The 17,495-nt window shown below is 40.4% G+C and overlaps 1 protein-coding gene across 1 annotated transcript in view; it reads left to right on the top strand.

Annotated features, from left to right (window-relative positions):
* LOC145722652 (adhesion G-protein coupled receptor V1-like) overlaps positions 1 to 17,495 on the top strand; it is a 181,851-nt gene that overhangs the window by 117,262 nt on the left and 47,094 nt on the right. Inside the window, exon 4 of the mRNA XM_081826580.1 lies at positions 688 to 809. Coding sequence (XP_081682706.1) covers positions 688 to 809 — 122 coding nt within the window. The remainder of the gene's footprint in view (positions 1 to 687; positions 810 to 17,495) is intronic.

Below are 17,495 nucleotides of genomic sequence, written 5' to 3' on the forward strand. Positions count from 1 at the left end.
GAAAAAAGGAGATGAGTATATCCTTTTCTATGATACACAAGCTAGTATTTGTAGCATTTCTGTTTTAAAATGTCGGGTTAGGGGCACCTGGGTGGCTCAGTCGTTAAGCGTCTACCTTCAGCTCTGGTCATGATCCCTGGGTCCTGTGATGGAGCCCCGCATCGGGCTTTCTGCTCAGCAGGGAGCCTGCTTCTCCCTCTCCTTCTGCCTGCCACTCTGCCTACTTGTGCTCGCGTGTGCACTCTCCCTCTCCGTCAAGTAAATAAATAAAATCTTTAAAATAAATAAATAAATAAAATGTCAGGTTAGACTACACTAATTTCGGGAGCACACCACTGCCTGCCGTTTTCTGGTGGAGAGCTCTTCAAGGGGATTATTTACCTGGGGTTGAAATGTGATTGCATCTCTGTAGTTCATGGCACTTCCTGAACAGTCCAGCAGGTGGTAGTCTAGGAGAGGAACAGTTCTCATTCTTCCCCACCCCCTTGCCTACCAGCAAAACAGAAAGAATGTAGACTCAGCAATGTGCCTTCTCTTCTCTGGCATAAGAATGGGATTTCCAAGGTTGTTCTTTCAAAATGGGTACTTCGGCATACAGAGTATACAAGAAAAGAGCTGATATGCATCTGTGTGTATGCGTGACTATTCAGTATACCAAAGCTCAAAAAAATTTTTTTTTATTTCTAGAAATTCCATTGGTTTTATATCTCTTTGGCCTGATTTCTGTGACATGGCTTTGGGGAGGCCTGCACATGGCTTACAGACACTTCTGGATGTTGGTCCTCTTTGTCATTTTCAACAGTCTACAGGTAAGTTTACAATTTCGTTATTGATGGCACACAGTGAACACAGGGCATGGAGTTTCAACGTCAAGGAATCAAGTGTCTACTCATAGATGAATTCTTAAACACAACATCATACAGAGTTGTAGAATAAAATGATGGGGGGGCTAAATCTTTAATAACTGAAATATGGTTGGGCTTCTAACTTGCTGATTATACAGATAGGGAAGACATAAAATATTTACTCTCCTTTATTTAGAGAAATCTAAGCAACTACAAAAACATTTCTCTTCCAGCAGGATTGATGTTTATAAATTTTGCAGATGGTAGCCATGAACATATGCACATATTTGGACAGTGGCTGTATCTAGATGTTAGATCAATTGAGGAATGAAATAGATACCAGTGTTCAAGCAGTCCACTCTTAAGTCTGGTGCTTAGTAAAATGAGAGTGTTTTGGTTCACTAAAAAATGATTGACATCCTCTAAGTCTGGCAATGCCCAGCTTAAATTAGTTTTGTGAGCGTGCTTGGATAGCATAACTAGAAATTATATAACTGTAGCAAAAATTAAAGCTGACTTTTTTAGTGCTTTTGTTAAAATGGAAAAAGTTGCACCCTGAAATTAACAAATGAACTCATTTGCCTTATTTTCTAAAGTGAAAAGGTCTTGTCTTGGACCAAAATAATTTCTTGAATTTACCAAAGATATCTCTAAACAGTCCTTATTTTGACCACCATCGTGCAAGGAACATGTGTAGAAAAACCCATTAGGATGATAGCATACAACTAAAACAAGACTCAAAGCATAATTCGGTTTAATTTTAAGGAGATGATTTATTTAGTGACACCTTATCTTCCAGCAGGGTGCCTAATCAAATCATCATATGGGTTTAGGAAGAGCAAAAATACAAAGTAACTTGAAAGTTTGGCATCACGTTGATACAAGTAGATACTTAGACATCTCTTCATAGCCATAGTGAGAATCAAGTGCCTACTGCTAGCACATTGTGTTAGTGTTACCAGAACCAGGATGAAGGTGACAGGCCTGCTCCTGGAGAATGTGATGATTCAAGAGAGTAAACAATCACTGGTGAGAGTACACTGTGGCAGGTGCCATGCAAACAAAATGTTGTAAGAGCTGAGTGAAGGGCCTGTTTACTCCTGCCTGTGCTGGCATTTGAGATGAGCCCCAGAAGTGAGCCATTCAGGTCAGAGGCCCTGTCTGGTCACCTTTAAATCCCCAGGGCCTAGTGGAACTAGCACCAAGGTCCACACTGACAGCCTGCAGATGTATTTTATTTGGTGGATATACAAGAGTACACAGAGCAGTGTTTTAAATGGTTTAATTTGCTGCAAACTTTGTAAATTGAGAAATTCCACATAAAAATGTGAACTTCTGTCTTTTCTTTAATGGCAGTATCTGCTTGGCAGCAATTCTCCAGTCCTAAGTAGATGCTGCCCCCTTTAGATGGGGCATGTGACCTTATTACACGTGATAGACTTCATTCATTCATTTCACCTGCCTGTGAGTTTGTGACACCTTTAGTGTTGATTAACTAAGTGAAGAGTGTAAGGTTAGAGATGGGTATTTCAGGCAGAGAAACAGTGTTAGCCAGGGCAGTGCAAAGGAAAAGTGATCCATCTTGCCGAGATTTAGCAAAGAGCCGGGGTGGGGGTGGGAAGAAGAAAAGCTTTGCAGTTAGGAAGGTAACGCTGGGAGCAGAGGCAGACAAGGGTAGGTTGGCCTCCATGCCATGCTACCATGCTTGGGATGGGCTGTTAAACTTCAGCTTCTAAGCAGTGGGAAGCCGTCAAAGTTGGAGTTTTTGTTTGTTTTGTTCTGATTTGTTTTTTATATTTTGTGAGTTTTTAAATTTTTTTAATTTTGATTAGGAATGACATGCTTGTACTGCTTGTACTGGAAACAGGAGGGTTCTAAAATGTGGAACAGCTCCAGTTAGGTGGGCTACTATCGTATTCCAGCCTATAATGCTCTGGCAACATACCTGGGAATAGAGAGTAGGTGACAGGCTTGAGAATTGTAAAGGTAACTACAAATGAAATTTGGCTAGCCAATAAAATGTAGGAATGGGAGTATGAAAGAACAACATCATTTAGAAATGCCTGGCTCGGGGTGCCTGGGTGGCTCAGTCGGTTAAGCGTCTGGCTCTTGATTTCGGCTCGGGTCAGGATCTCAGAGTCATGGGATTGGGCTTTATGCTGAGCCCAGAGTCCGCTTGAGATTCTTCCCCCCCCCTTTCCCCCCCTGTCTGTTCCACCCCTGCTCACGCACTCTCCCTCCCCCTCCCTCTCTCTTTCTCAAATAAATAAAATCAGAAAGAGAAAGAAAGAAAGAAAGAAAGAAAGAAAGAAAGAAAGAAAGAAAGAAAGAAAGAAAGAAAGAAAAGAAAAGAAAAAAACAACAAACAAATGCTTGGCTCAGGCAAATGGCTGGGTACCCACACCTTTAGTCAACATGAAGATCACATTCAGCACAGGGTTCTAGGAAATAATGCAGTAAGGTCAGTGAGTTGGTAAGATGTGGGAGACATTAGTAAAGCTACCAATATTTTAGGGGTGCCTGGGTGGCACAGTTGGTTAAGCATCTGCCTTCAGCTCAGGTCACGATTCCGGGGTCCTCGGATCGAGCCCCACATTGGGCTCCCTGCTCCGCGGGAAGCCTGCTTCTCTCTATCCCTCTCCCCCTGCTTGTGTTCCCTCTCTAGCTGTCTCTCTCTCTGTCAAATAAATAAATAAAATCTTAAAAAGAAAAGAAAAGGCTACCAGTATTTTAGTAACTAGGTATTGGAGAGGGCTAGTGAAAGATTATTAATGGAAGGGAACCAGTTTAGAACAGTTTGGAGTTGCTGGTAGAAAAGAAAGTTTCAAAAAGAAACAATACTAACTCTGTCAAGGGTAGCAAAGATAAATAGCATGAGAGCTGAGGGCAGTGTGATTTAGTACAGTGCTCCCCATCTGTGGTTTGCATCAGAATCACGTGGACTGAAACACAGACTTTCTGATACAGTAGATCTGGGCAGACCTGAGAGTTTGCTTTTCTAACAAGTGCCCGGATGATGCTGATTCAGCCGGTCTAGGGACCACAGTTTGAGAACCGCTTGTGCAGTAGAGCATGATCCTAACTCCACCAACCCATCTTATCTGGTTGACTTCAGCTGAGTCATGAATACAAATTTTTTTCTACTTTCTACTTCATCTGCAAAATGGGAATAAATACCACTTAGGATTATGGTGTGATTTAATTAAGTGGCATAACAAATATAAAGCAATTGTACAGTACTTCACACGTGTAAGGAATAGTTATTTTTATTCAAGACTTTAATGGAGAATAGAGAGAAAGGAATAGCTTAGGAAGGACATTTGACTGGTTGGTTCAAAGGAGATTTTGTTTTGTTTTGTTTTGTTTTCTTTACTTGTGAAAAGAACCAACAAAGAAGGAGAAACTGACAAGTGGAGGAAAGACTCTGCTGTGGCCAGATCAGACAGGGCAGGAAAAACAGAAGTGATAGAGGGTGAGGAGAGATGTTTCTCTCTCTGAGGCTAGGGAAGGAGGGAAGAAAAGGTAAACATGGAAAAACCATTTTAAAGCTGGAAGTGTGGAAAGTTGGAATTTGTATCTAATGCCCTCTCTTTTCTCTGAAATTCAGGAAGCAAGGACATTTGCTGAGAAAAACGGGTTGAAAGCTTGAGCTAAAAACAGTAAAAGGTACGCAGCAGTTTCTAGGCAGAAAGTAAATAGCAAACTATGGTAGGTTGGAAGATGGTCAAGAAACGGACTGCAGGGGCGCCTGGGTGGCTCAGTCGTTAAGTGTCTGCCTTCAGCTCAGGTCATGATCCCAGGGTCCTGGGATCAAGCCCTGCATCAGGCTACCTGCTCAGCAGGAAGCCTGCTTCTCCCTCTCCCACTCCCCCTGCTTGTGTTCCCTCTCTCGCTGTCTCTCTCTGTCAAATAAATAAAAAAATCTTTAAAAAAAAAAGAAAGAAACGGACTGCTTAGAGAGAAACCCGTGGGATTCAGTGGAGATTAGACACTTGAAATCAGTGACGGAACCTCTCAGCAGCAATTAAAGAAATGTAAAACTTAAGGTTAAAATGGTAGCCAGTGTAACCTATCCAACCACGTACACACGAAAAAGTCTGTTGAGCTCTTATGGAGATTTATTAGTAAAAGAGAACTGCTGCGGTACACCTGGGTGACTCAGTCGGTTAAGCGTCTGCCTTAAGCTCAGGTCATGATTCCAGGGTCCTGGGATTGAGTCCCGCATTAGGCTCCCTGCTCAGCGGGATCCTGCTTCTCCCTCTGCCTACCACTCCCCCTGCTGTGCTCTCTCTCTTTCTCTCTCTGACAAAATCTTTAAAAAAGAGAGAGGGAGAACTGTTGGGCATTCAACGATGTTTCATGGGGAGATATAAAAGAAGTCGTCTGGTCTGTTTCTTAGAGGAACTTAAAGCTAAGTATAAAAACTAAAAACGTTTCAAACCCATATATAATGAGCTTCATTCTATCTATGTGGCACTATTGAGGTGATGAATTTCTGTATCACTCTGACACATTAGTACATTACTGGTACAAGTGCTCAGTGAATCATTCTTAAAAAGAATGCCTGTCAAGAAACACTTAAAAATATGATTTCACTAGCATTTATTGGGGTTCATTTGGTTTATAAACTGCCTCATGTCTTCAACTAGGACATTTTCATGGAATATGACTATATAGTAGTAAGATCTTCCAAGTATGTTCCATGAAGCCTTAATGGTTATTATTATCTTTTTTTTTTTTTTTTAAACTGGCCTTTGTATTTTTTTAACTGGCTTTTATCAATATCTGCAACCACAAAAGTATACATCTTATGCTTGGCTACTGTATTTTACCCAAAGGAGATTACTGTCTTTTTTTTTCACCCAGATTATTAATATGTGATACATGCTCAAAGACTAATAGATAAAAGGTATCTTTTTATAATATTCTGAATTTTTAAATATTTATTATTTAATGCAATTTTTAAAAGGGAATCTTTTTTTTTTTTCAAGTAAACTCTACCCACAATGTGAGGCTCAAACTCATGACCCGAGTTCGAGAGTCATATATTTTAGTAATTAAGCCAGCCAGGTACCCCAAAAAGGGAATCTTTTTTAAATGTTTTTTTTTTTACTTGGGTATAGTGGACACACAACATTACGTTAGTTTCAGGTGTGTACCATAGTGATTCGCCATCTCTATACATTATGCTGTGCTCACAAGTACAGCTCTTATTACCATACAATGCTATTACAGTATCACTGACTGTGTTCTCTATGCCGTGCCTTCTTCATTCTGTAACTGGAAGCCTGTATCTCCCACTCCCTTTAACCCATTTTGCCCTTCCTCCTGCCCCTCTCATCTCTGGCAAACGTCAATTTGTTCTCTCTATTCATAGGTCTGATTCTGCTTTTTGTTTGTTTATTCATTTGTTTTTTTAGATTCCACATTTAAGTGAAATCATATGGCATTTGTCTTTCATAATCTGCCTTATTTTACTTTGCATAATACTGTCTAGGTCCATCCATGTTGTCACAAATGGCATAATCTCATCCTTTTTTAAGGCTGCAAAATATTTCACTGTATATAGATACTACACCTTCATTATCCATTTGTCCATCAGTGGGCACGTGGGTCTTCCATGTCTTGGGTATTGTAAGTAATACTGAAATAAGCATAGAGGTGCATATATCTTTCAAATTAGTGTTTTTGTTTTCTTTGGGTAAATACCCAAAGTGGATTTATTGGGTCATATGTTATTTCTATTTTTTAAAAAAGATTTTATTTATTTATTTGACAGAGAGAGAGAGCGAGAGCAGGAACATAAGCAAGGGGAGTGGGAGAGGGAGAAGCAGGCCTCCCACCGAGCAGGGAGCCCAACGCGGGGCTTGATCCCAGGACCCTGGGATCATGACCTGAGCCAAAGGCAGACCCTTAATGACTGAGCCACCCAGGCGCCCCTGTTATTTCTATTTTTAATTTTTTGAGGAACCTCCTTAGTGTTTGCCACAGTGTCTGTACCAATTTACATCCCACCAACAGCATATGATGGTTCCTTTTTCTACACATCTTCTCCAACAGTTGTTACTTCTTGCCTTTTTGATTCCAGGCATTCTGATGGGTATAAGGTGATACCTTACCATGGTTTTGATTTGCATTTTCCTGATGATTAGTGATGTTACATATCTTCTCATATGTCTGTTGGTCATCTGTATGTCTTCTTTGAAAAAATATCTATTCAAATCCTCTGCCCATTTTTTTAAATTAAGTTCAATTAGCCAACATACAGTACATCATTAGTTTTTGATATAGTGTTCAGTGATTCATTAGTTGCGCATAACACCCAGTGCTCATCACATCACATGCCCTCCTTAGTACCCATCACCCGATTACCCTATCCCTCCACCCCCCTCCCTTCTGTAACCCTCAGTTTGTTTCCCGGAGTCCAGAGTCTCTCATGGTTTGTCTCCCTCTCTGATTTCTTCCCATTCAGTTTTCCCTCCCTTCGCCTATGGTTCTCTGCGCTATTCCTTACATTCCATATATGAGTGAAACCATATGATAATTGTCTTTCTCTGCTTGACTTATTTCACTTAGCATAATCCCCTCCAGTTCCATCCATGTCGATGCAAATGGTAGGTATTCATCCTTTTTGATGGCTGAGTAATATTCCATTGTATATATGAACCACATCTTCTTTATCCATTTGTCTGTTGAAGGACATCTTGCTCTGCCCATTTTTTAATCAGATTGTGGTTTTTTTGGGGGGGTTGTTGAGTTGTATAAGTTCTTTATATATTTTGGATATTAACCCCTTATTTGATATATCATTTGCAAATATCTTCTCCCATTCAGTAGATTGTTTTTTTGTTTTGTTTTGTTGATGGTTTCTTTCGCTATGCAAAAGCTTTTTTTTTATATTTAGTCCCAGTAATTTATTTGTAGTTTAAAAAAGAGAATCCTAATCACTTGAAATATTATCAGGAATTTCTTATCACTCTCTGAAGTTTCAAATTTGAGCTACCAAGCATCTAATACATTTGAGCATTTAAGAAAATGTATACGTAGTACTTTGTAATGCTTGATGGATACAAATACAAAGTGAGATTAGAAAAATTATCTTTCTAAATATGTTTGCTATTTTTATTGCTTTAATAATCTTATTGACCATAGTGGCCACCACCAGTGCAAGACTTACCTCCTACCAGGTTTCTGGCCCTAGCACTGAAGGAGCTTATTCCCCAATAGGAAAATCCTACGTAGGACTTAAATTACCCTCACGCTGGATCACAGACAATGCAGAAACTGGTCATATGGTGACAGTTACTCTGGCCAGGCTTGGGTCATGAGCAGACTCCATTGGTAGGAGTTGAATTGATCTGACTGAGCTCACAAAAACCACATAGAGTGGAATTCCCATCGGAGGAAAGGATGCTTTTATCAATAAAAGGGGTGCAGCAGTGGTAGGTAGGCTAATGTAACAGACATCCAGTATATATATTTTCTAAATTTTCTTGTTCATTCATGTAAGTTTGGGCAAGGCCAAAGACCGCTGTTGTCAAAACACTGGGATACTTCATCTGTGTAGCCTCAGTTTATTATCAATATCCTTGATATCTATTATCTAACCAAATATCTCTGTATATTCTACAAGAAATTCATAAGGAACCACACTTAATATGTTTAATATTTTTCTAATTCCCTGATCCATTAATCCAATATCCTTTATTTTTTAAAAAGTGAATTGAGTTTGTTATTTTTTTCTTTTTTTAAAGATATTTATTTATTTGACAGAGAGAGACACAGTGAGAGAGGGAACACAAGCAGGGGGAGTGGGTGAGGGAGAAGCAGGCCTCCTGCTGAGCAGGGAGCCCAATGTGGGGCTCGATCCCAGGATCCTGGGATCATGACCTGAGCCGAAGGCAGACGTTTAACGACTGGCCACCCAGGTGCCCCAAGTTTGTTATTTCTAAGATTTGTGCTAATTTATACCTCACAGCTTTCTTAGACTGTTCAGTCCAAGGTATATCCTAACTGTGTAACGATAATGGGAGTAATCACCAGGCTTGATTATCAGCCGATAGGCACTGCTCCAACCCTATCAGTTGTGAAAGTATTGAAACAGCTGATGTTTTAACTCTGTGTTTTAACTCTGTGTCCAGCTTCTAGCCACGTAAGCTAGGAGCATCCCCAGACTCCCAGCAGCTGAAAGACTAATGCTTGGCCAGACAGGGAGCCTCCAGGAACCTAACTCCAGCTCTAGACCTACAGCCATTCTAATTGGTCAATGTCTGTGCCACACTCATTAAACATTTTGCATATCACGCATAGCTTAATTACATTCTAAAGTATTTTCCATTTTTAACCTGAACGAGTCAGATTCAGACTTAAATACAGCATTTATTGCAGATTTTCTTCTAGGGCTTTCTCATTGACTAACAATTTTTTCACATGTGTAGGGAATCCCATATAGGATAATAAGGGTAGCCAGCAATATCAGGAATGAGCTTCTTAAAGATGCTGGAAAACAAGTTTTTGGAGATGATTCACATACATAGAAGAACCTTTCCAAAAACTGAAATGCATTCTTGGAATGCGTAAGCTGGCAAGGGAGCAGAACTTTACATAGTATTGAGATATGACACTTCTCAGTATGTGAGTTATGGGACCACATTGTTCGGAGTCCTGTTTGACTGTCTCTCTGTAACTGGCTTTTACATGTTCGTTTATACAAGCATCTGGTCTCGAGATGTTCCTGAGATGTTTCCTGGCAGTTTTTGAACCACTTGCTATTTCACAGAAGGGAGTCACAACATGGAATCTGTAGCTAAAAATATATAGCCTGTGTTCAAATTTAAGATCAGCTGGTTAAAATCATTTTTATTCCTAGCCGCATGTCTTCAAACAGCTAAGTGGCTGGGAAGTAAGTAACTCAAAGGTGGAAACAGTTTCTTCTACATTTTTATTGTTTTTTGGTGGCCACTAGAGTGCTTTGAACATATAACACATCTTTTAATACAGAAAAATAGTGTTTCTTTTCTTCCCCCTCTTTCTTTCCCTCCCTCTTTCCTTCTTTCTTACTTCTTTCCTTTCTTCCTTCCTTGCTTTCCATATATCTCTTGTTTTATATGTTGAATTTCAGTTTTAAAACTAAAACCTTTTTTAAAAGATTTGATTTATTTATCTGAGAGAGAGAGTATGAGTGGAGGGAGGGGCAGAGAGAGAACGAGAGGGACAAGCAGACTCCATGCTGAGCGTAGAGTCCAATGCTGAGCTCCATGCGGGCTCAATCCCAAAACCCTAAGATCATGACCTGAGCCAAAGTCAGACACTTAACCAACTGAGCCACCCAGGCGTCCTGAAACTACAGCCTTCTTTAATGCAGAAATTTTCCCAAATGAAAATAGTTTTTGAGTTACCATAAGAAATGGGACCTGTTTCTTTGCTCACAAAAACATACAAAGTTCATTGCAATTGGAATAGAAAATTAATAATCCACCTTTAATGTTTTTCTGAGAGAATTCCTATTTAGCATCCAGAGGGGTTCAGTGCAGGTGTCTGCTTAGATACAGTACATATTTAGTCTTGGCTGCTTTCTTTTGAGGATAAACAGCTCTTGGGAAATACACATTGTTAAATAATCAGTTACAGAGGACTAATTGTTTCAAGGCACTCCCTTTGCAATTGCTTTCCAACAGCCAACAGTAATAAGAAATGTCACTTTGTTTCCACTGGAGACGAGCACATGAACTATTCATGAAGAGTGGAAAAGCAATCTTCCCAGAAAACCCTGGAATAAACATGATGAAGCCAGGGGAGGTTGGGACTCTCATTGATTTGTCCCAGAGCCATGTCAAGTTCAGTGAGGGAAAAAAAAAAATGGCTACACTCATTTTGTAGCGTGAGATGCAGAGACTAATGAATGCCTGGTGTGCTCTTCAAAACATCCCAGAACATTTCTATAACTTTACAAATAAATATACAGAAGCTAAGACAAGGAGGTGTATTTAAATTGTCTTGATTAGGTCATGCCACTGTCTAATGTTCAGTAACATCTGGGCTTGTGAAACAGCTTTGTGTTTCCCTGTAGTAAACTTCCTGACTCCATTTGACAGTGAGTGACAGTGTCTAACACCGCCTCCTCCTTTCCCCGTTGATTGACCAGGCAGGGCTCTTTGGACAGACCGCAGGATTTTTACTTTTGTTTGTACTAGATTCTGTAAATAAAAGTGTCGGGGTCTGATCAGCCAGGGGATGTCTTCCATGAATACAGTTTTTGTAAGGAGGGGATTGCATAGCCTACATTTTGACACCTGGCTTTATCCTTGCCACGCAATAGGTGCCTCCATTTCTCCTGCCCCAGTGCTTCCATTTCAGAGTTTTCTCTGTGCCCTCCATGACCACAATTTTTTTCTTTTTTTTTTTTTTTTTGCATTTCAACCATGTAGCATGCCTTCCTGGACTCTGTGGGCCCTTACCTTATCTGGGAAAAGATCTAGCACACTCTGATCCTTGAAGTAGCAATCGCACAAGAATTAGAGTAAACAAGCCATATACCTCTTTTTGTTAAAACAGTTTTGGGAAAACAAAGCAAACAGTTAACATTTGGGGCCATTTTTTAAGACTTTATTTGTTGGACAGAGAGAGAGCACAAGCAGGGGGAGCGGCAGACAGAGAGCAAGGGAGAAGCAGGCTCCCCACTGAGCAGGGAGCCCCATGCGGGCTCTATGCGGGGCTCAATTCCAGGACCCTGGGATCATGACCTGAGCCAAAGGTAGTCATTTAACCGACTGAGCCACCCAGGCACCCCGGATTCTTTGCCTTAGTGTTAATTCATAATTTTTCCAGGGTCTAAAATTTTATTCTTATCTCTTATATTACTGAAATATTGGGGTGGGAACAATACATTTTTTTGTAAATACATTTTATATGTATATTTTATGGTAAAATTCAATGTTGAGCTTCTGGATGCAGTGGATTGAGCATGCAGTTAAGTGTCACGAAACCTGTGTTCTACCAAATGACTTGACACCTCTGAGTTTTAGTTACCTACTTTCCAAATGAAGGTAAAATCCAAAAATGCCCTAAATTTTGTCCTAAGGATTATGTAAAAATCTATGTATAAAAATATAATTTGTGGAGTGCCCAGGTGACTTAGTTAAGTCTCCAACTTTGACTTCAGCTTAGGTCAAGATCTCAGGATGCTGATATCCAGGCCCTGAGATCCAGCCCAGCGTGGAGGCAGCTTGAGATTCTCTCTCTCTCTCTCTCTCCCTCTGCCCCTCCCTTCTTTTGTGCTCTCTCTCTCTCAAAAAAAAAAAAAAAAAATATATATATATGTATATATTTTGTAAACTACATAATGTTTTATAAATACAAAATACTGTAAAAGAATAAATGGACAAAGAAGAAATGGTTATCTCAGGAACTATACAAAGACAAATGAGAGGTCAAGAGAGGAGATTTGTAAGCTTAGCCTTTAAATCCTCTCTTAAGCCACTGATTCTCCCCATGAATGATCTCATCCACTCACTCCTAGGTATTCCCTTCATGCAGGTGCCATAGCTCCCTTGTGTCTACCATCACAACGTTCATGTTACAACAGTGGATCCACTGTAGTCACTCATCTGCTTTTAAGTGTGTAGCAAATGCCTTCAGGTTCAAGCAGGTACCTTTGTGGGTGATGTAAGCTTCCTGTGAGACTGTAGGGTTTGGTAGGGAGGACAGAACTGGGAAGTACAGACCCTCCTAAAAGCATGTAAATGAAAAAAACAAACGGGTGGGCCAAACAAAAGCTTTTCCAGGGGAAATTCCCCTGGATACAGTAGAACCTGGCTTTCAGGCCTTGTGATGGTCAGTCTATTTATGGTTTGCCCCCTCTCTTGAGGCAAAGCAAAAGTTTGCTTGGGGGATCCAAGTGACCCAACTGAAAACCTCCTGTGTTAACTGGAAGTCCTCCTCTGGGGCAGTCTTTGGACTCTGTTTCTTCATTCTCCACTGCTGTAAGACTGCTGCATTCTCTGCTTAGCTTTTGAGACTCTGGAGCAGCTGTATTCGAGTAGCTTCTTAGCCTTTCAACCCACACATGGGCAGCTTTGAAAGTGGCAGTTACCTTTATAATTCCCTTTTGCTTCAGAATCTTGGCCCCTCAAGTCCTGGTTGCCTTAGTCGATTTGAACCCTATTTTTTTGTGTCCCCAGCCTAGTCAGATTGCTGCAACTCCCAGGCTGCAACTTTCTGTTCTGCCTCAAGGCACATCACTTTGAACTGGAAAATTCCTTAGGCGGTGAATATAGTGCTCCCTGCTTGATGGGTTTTGCTTCCGTACAGGATCTTGGCCCCTCAAGTACTGGCTGTTTGGATGGCTTTCATCTGCTATTTTGTTACTGCTTGTGTTGTTTTCTTATTGTCTATGTGTGTCTCCTGCTTGCAGAATTGCACTCAGTGAGGGCTGATCTGATATAAATTCCATCAGAGCCAGGAGCAAAAGTCTCAATAAATTTATTTCAACAAATATCTAATAAATGTTTAACACAATCTGAATGCATGTTGATAAATGAAGATATTTAGAGCTACTGCAAGTCATCAGATATGGAGTGGATAACTTAAGACATATGCACTGTGCTGGTGCTCTGGGAACATTGATGAGGAAGTCTGTGCCTGGAACTTTCTGTTTTTAAGATGTTTGTTTGTTTGTTTTTAGTAATTTCTATATCCAACGTGGCTAGATTTCAGGACCCTGAGATCAAGAGTTAAATGCTCATCCAACTGAGCCAGCCAGGTACCCCTGTGCCTGGAACTTCTTAAGGTCAACTGATGAGATGCACTTTATGTCTTGTATCTCTCTCTCTCTCTCACACACACACACACACACACACACACAACAAGTAAGATCTTCATACCTATTTCACAAAACTGAAATAAACCAATGAGGAAAACAGATAATCCACACCAAAGAGCAACTAAAGTTTGCATGTTCCAAAAGGTTACTGCTCTAGGAAATAGGTCTACCTTCTCAAAATGTAGATTTAAAAAAGGCCGACTAAAATCCTAATGAAAAAAGTTTTAAATGGCATGAATTCAAATATAAATAGAAGTTTTTAAAAAGATGTTTTTAGGGCTCCTGGGTGGCTTAGTCATTACGAGTCTGCCTTCGGCTCAGGTCATGATCCCAGAGTCCTGGGATGGAGCCCCGCATCGGGCTCCCTGCTCAGCGGGAAGCCTGCTTCTCCCTCTCCCACTCCCCCTGCTTGTGTTCCCTCTCTTGCTATCTCTGTCTCTGTCAAATAAATGAATAAAATCTTTAAAAAAAAAAAAAAAGATGTTTTTAGATAGATGGATCCAGGAAGTTCTCTCTTTATCCTTCCAAATAAATCAATTCTCTGTCACTGTTTTCCTCTGCACATGTTTTAAGTAGCATTCTCTTCAGCTTGAGAAATTACATGAAATAGTTTAAAATACTTAGGAATACAAATTCTTAGTTTTGAGATTTTAGGCAAGTTCTTTAATTTCTCTGAAAAGGGGGTACTATGACTTACTTTATATAGTACTTTATACTACAGCATCTGTGGAAATCAACCAAAATATATTTTAAGTTTCTAGCATGTAATAGGTGTTTAGTGACGTTAGCCGCTTTTCTCCTGTCCCTAATGTGACACCATAATTGCATATGCATTTAGTTGAAGATTATTTTCCCACAAACAGAAACCCTGAGCTCCAGGTCTTCATAGCATGTATCTGAAATCAGTTGAGCAGTGTTGCTCTAATCGCTGATCATTCAGTCAGTTTAGACCCCTGGCGGCAGTGTCACAGGCCACACTCAATGAGCTACCATCTCAATGATCTTATTTGGCTGCAAGCCCGCAGTGTATAGGTATTATATAAGTATGATGTACACATAAAATCTATTCGTTATGTTTTGTCCTTTGTTCTATAACATTTTGGAACATTTTGGGGCAATACTTCAGGCTCTCTGTCAGTCTTGGGAACTCTTATCATCAAGTGGTGATATGGTAGATTACATATATGTTTTACCTTATTGTTTGAACCAGTATCATAACACTGGAAATCTTGTCTTCATTCATTGAATTGCATTCATCTATCTAAAATGTATTCATATATGTATATGTTAAACCACACATCCGCATGCCTCTATGCTCAATATATATGATAATAAAAATCCCAGCAATAACAACTGGTAATTATTAAGTGCTTATTATGTGGAGTTGTACTTATATCATTGAATTTTTACAATAATCCTGCAAAGGAGGGACTATTATTCTTGCCATTTTTCATAGGGAGAAACGGAGGCTTAGAGAAATTAAGTGACTTAGGCAAGATCACACACCCAGTAATTCATGAGCTGGGATTCTGTATACTATGATCAGTTCCCCCACTGGACTTTGCATTGCTGGAAGACCATAGAACCTCTTATTGTTTACTTATCCCAGAGTACCTTAGCAGATGGCTGTTTTATATAAGTACCTATGCAACAAATGCTTATTGAATTAAAAATTTTGCAAAATTAAAATGCATCAAAAAGCAAAATGAATTAAAATGCATAAATAAGTATAATTAACAGGAATTCTTGTTTGGTTACCTTTCACTTATAAAAATTAAGGCGTTTCAGTAAATGTTCATCTATTTTAGCATTGAAGGCCATTATAAAGTCGCATTCTCCCAGAGAACAGTCTCTCTTTGGCTTAATTGAAGATCTTTTTTTTTTTTTTAAAGATTTTATTTACTTATTTGAGAGAGAGAATGAGAGAGAGAGAGAGAGAGAGAGAGAGCATGAGCACGAGAAGGGGGAGGGTCAGAGGCAGAAGCAGGCTCACCGCTGAGCAGGGAGCCCGATGCGGGACTTGATCCTGGGACTCCAGGATCATGACCTGAGCCGAAGGCCGTCGCTTCACCAGCTCAGCCACCCAGGCACCCCTGAAGATCTTTATTGAGGGAGCTGGAGGGCAGCAGCATCACACAGCAGGCTCCAGATGAGACCAAGGATTCCACAGTGAATATTCTCCCACAGGTTCTTATATCCTTCATTTCCCTAGTGCTCTAATTAGGCCAGTGTTAATAGAAGTGACTTTAAGCATCAAGTCAAGTTAGCCAGTTAGGTTCCTGTTACTTCCTGAGGACATTTGTAAGCACTGAGACAACAGAAATGGAAACTAAAAAACGTGACTCCTACCCCCAAAGGCAGGAAAAGCTCTAAAAAAAAAAAAAAGTGTGGAGTTTGTGTTGTGTCTGTGGCTCCCTTATATCCATCCTCTTGCCTTCTCTCCCTGCCACTCACTGTCCCCTCCACAGCCCAGGCTTTCAACTCCTGCTGTAACTGACCTGCCTTCCACGTAGATCAGTTGCCTAGTCTGTCTTTTTAAATATTGTAGAAACCTCTTTGGACAGAAGAAAATTTATGTAGGAGACACACTTAGAGACTAAGACAGGGCTGGAAGAAATTAAGCACTGGATTGCATGGTGCAGGCTCTAAGCATCTAGGAGGATGGCTGTTCCAGGAGACCCAGAAGCCATATGCATTGAGCTGAATAGGCCAGATAGAGTGAGTTTCCCAAGCCTCTGGTAATACTCTCACCTGTGAACTGCACCGTTCTCTGAAGTCTGTAACACACATCACCTTTCAGGGAATATCAGCTGAGTGCAAATGCGGCAGCAAGCGCACAGTACACCTGACATTTTTCTAGGAGAACACTTGGGGTCTCTAGCTTTATTTTTCTCCACTTAATTGATTGTTCCTGTGTGAAGACAAAAACATAATAAACTTAGCACTAACCGGGGCTAGATAGGCCATCGGAAATGATGGAATTGCAAAAAAAAAAAAAAGAGAGAGAACAGGAACTTTGGATTCATTGGCTATGTGCAATCCAGGAATTGTCCCACATGTGCCAGGTCTCCTAAAATGAAGTAAAGAGGGGCGCCTGGGTGGCTCAGTTGATTAAGCGACTGCCTTCGGCTCAGGTCATGATCCTGGAGTCCCTGGATCGAGTCCCGCATCGGGCTCCCTGCTCAGCGGGGGCTCTGCTTCTCCCTCTGACCCTCCCCCCTCTCATGCTCTCTCTCTATCTCATTAAAAAATAAATAAAAAAAAAAGGGGCGCCTGGGTGGCTCAGTCGTTAAGCAACTGCCTTCGGCTCAGGTCATGATCCTGGAGTCCCAGGATCGAGTCCCACGTCGGGCTCCCTGCTCGGCAGGGAGTCTGCTTCTCCCTCTGACCCTCCTCCCTCTCATGCTCTCTATCTCATTCTCTCTCTCAAATAAATAAATAAAATCTTTAAAAAAAATAAATAAATAAAATGAAGTAAAGACATCGGTGCTTGAGAAGTCATTGTCTCCCTTTTGCTTCTCTGTTTTCTGTCCTTTTCGAGTATATATGCAGCCTCTTGTTGGTTGATGTGGTTGCAGCATTTTGTAATGAAGATTTGTTATTTAATCCTTGAATATCCACCTCCCATCTTTACTAGCAAGAGTTAGAGAATCTCCAGTGGTAGAGTGCAGAAAAAAAGCTTACTAGAACCGTGTAATCTGATTACTACAGCTGCATTAGTGACCTGGTCATTTGCTAAAAGGAAGTTTTTCAAAGGAATTTTTTTCTTTTTTGAATGAATATTCATAGGCAGCCTATTGAATAAATATACCTAAAAAAGCCCTCAAGTA

This window comes from Leptonychotes weddellii, chromosome 7, assembly GCF_054177405.1.
Source record: "Leptonychotes weddellii isolate Sample4059 chromosome 7, ASM5417740v2, whole genome shotgun sequence".
Classification (NCBI taxonomy): Eukaryota; Metazoa; Chordata; class Mammalia; order Carnivora; family Phocidae; genus Leptonychotes; species Leptonychotes weddellii.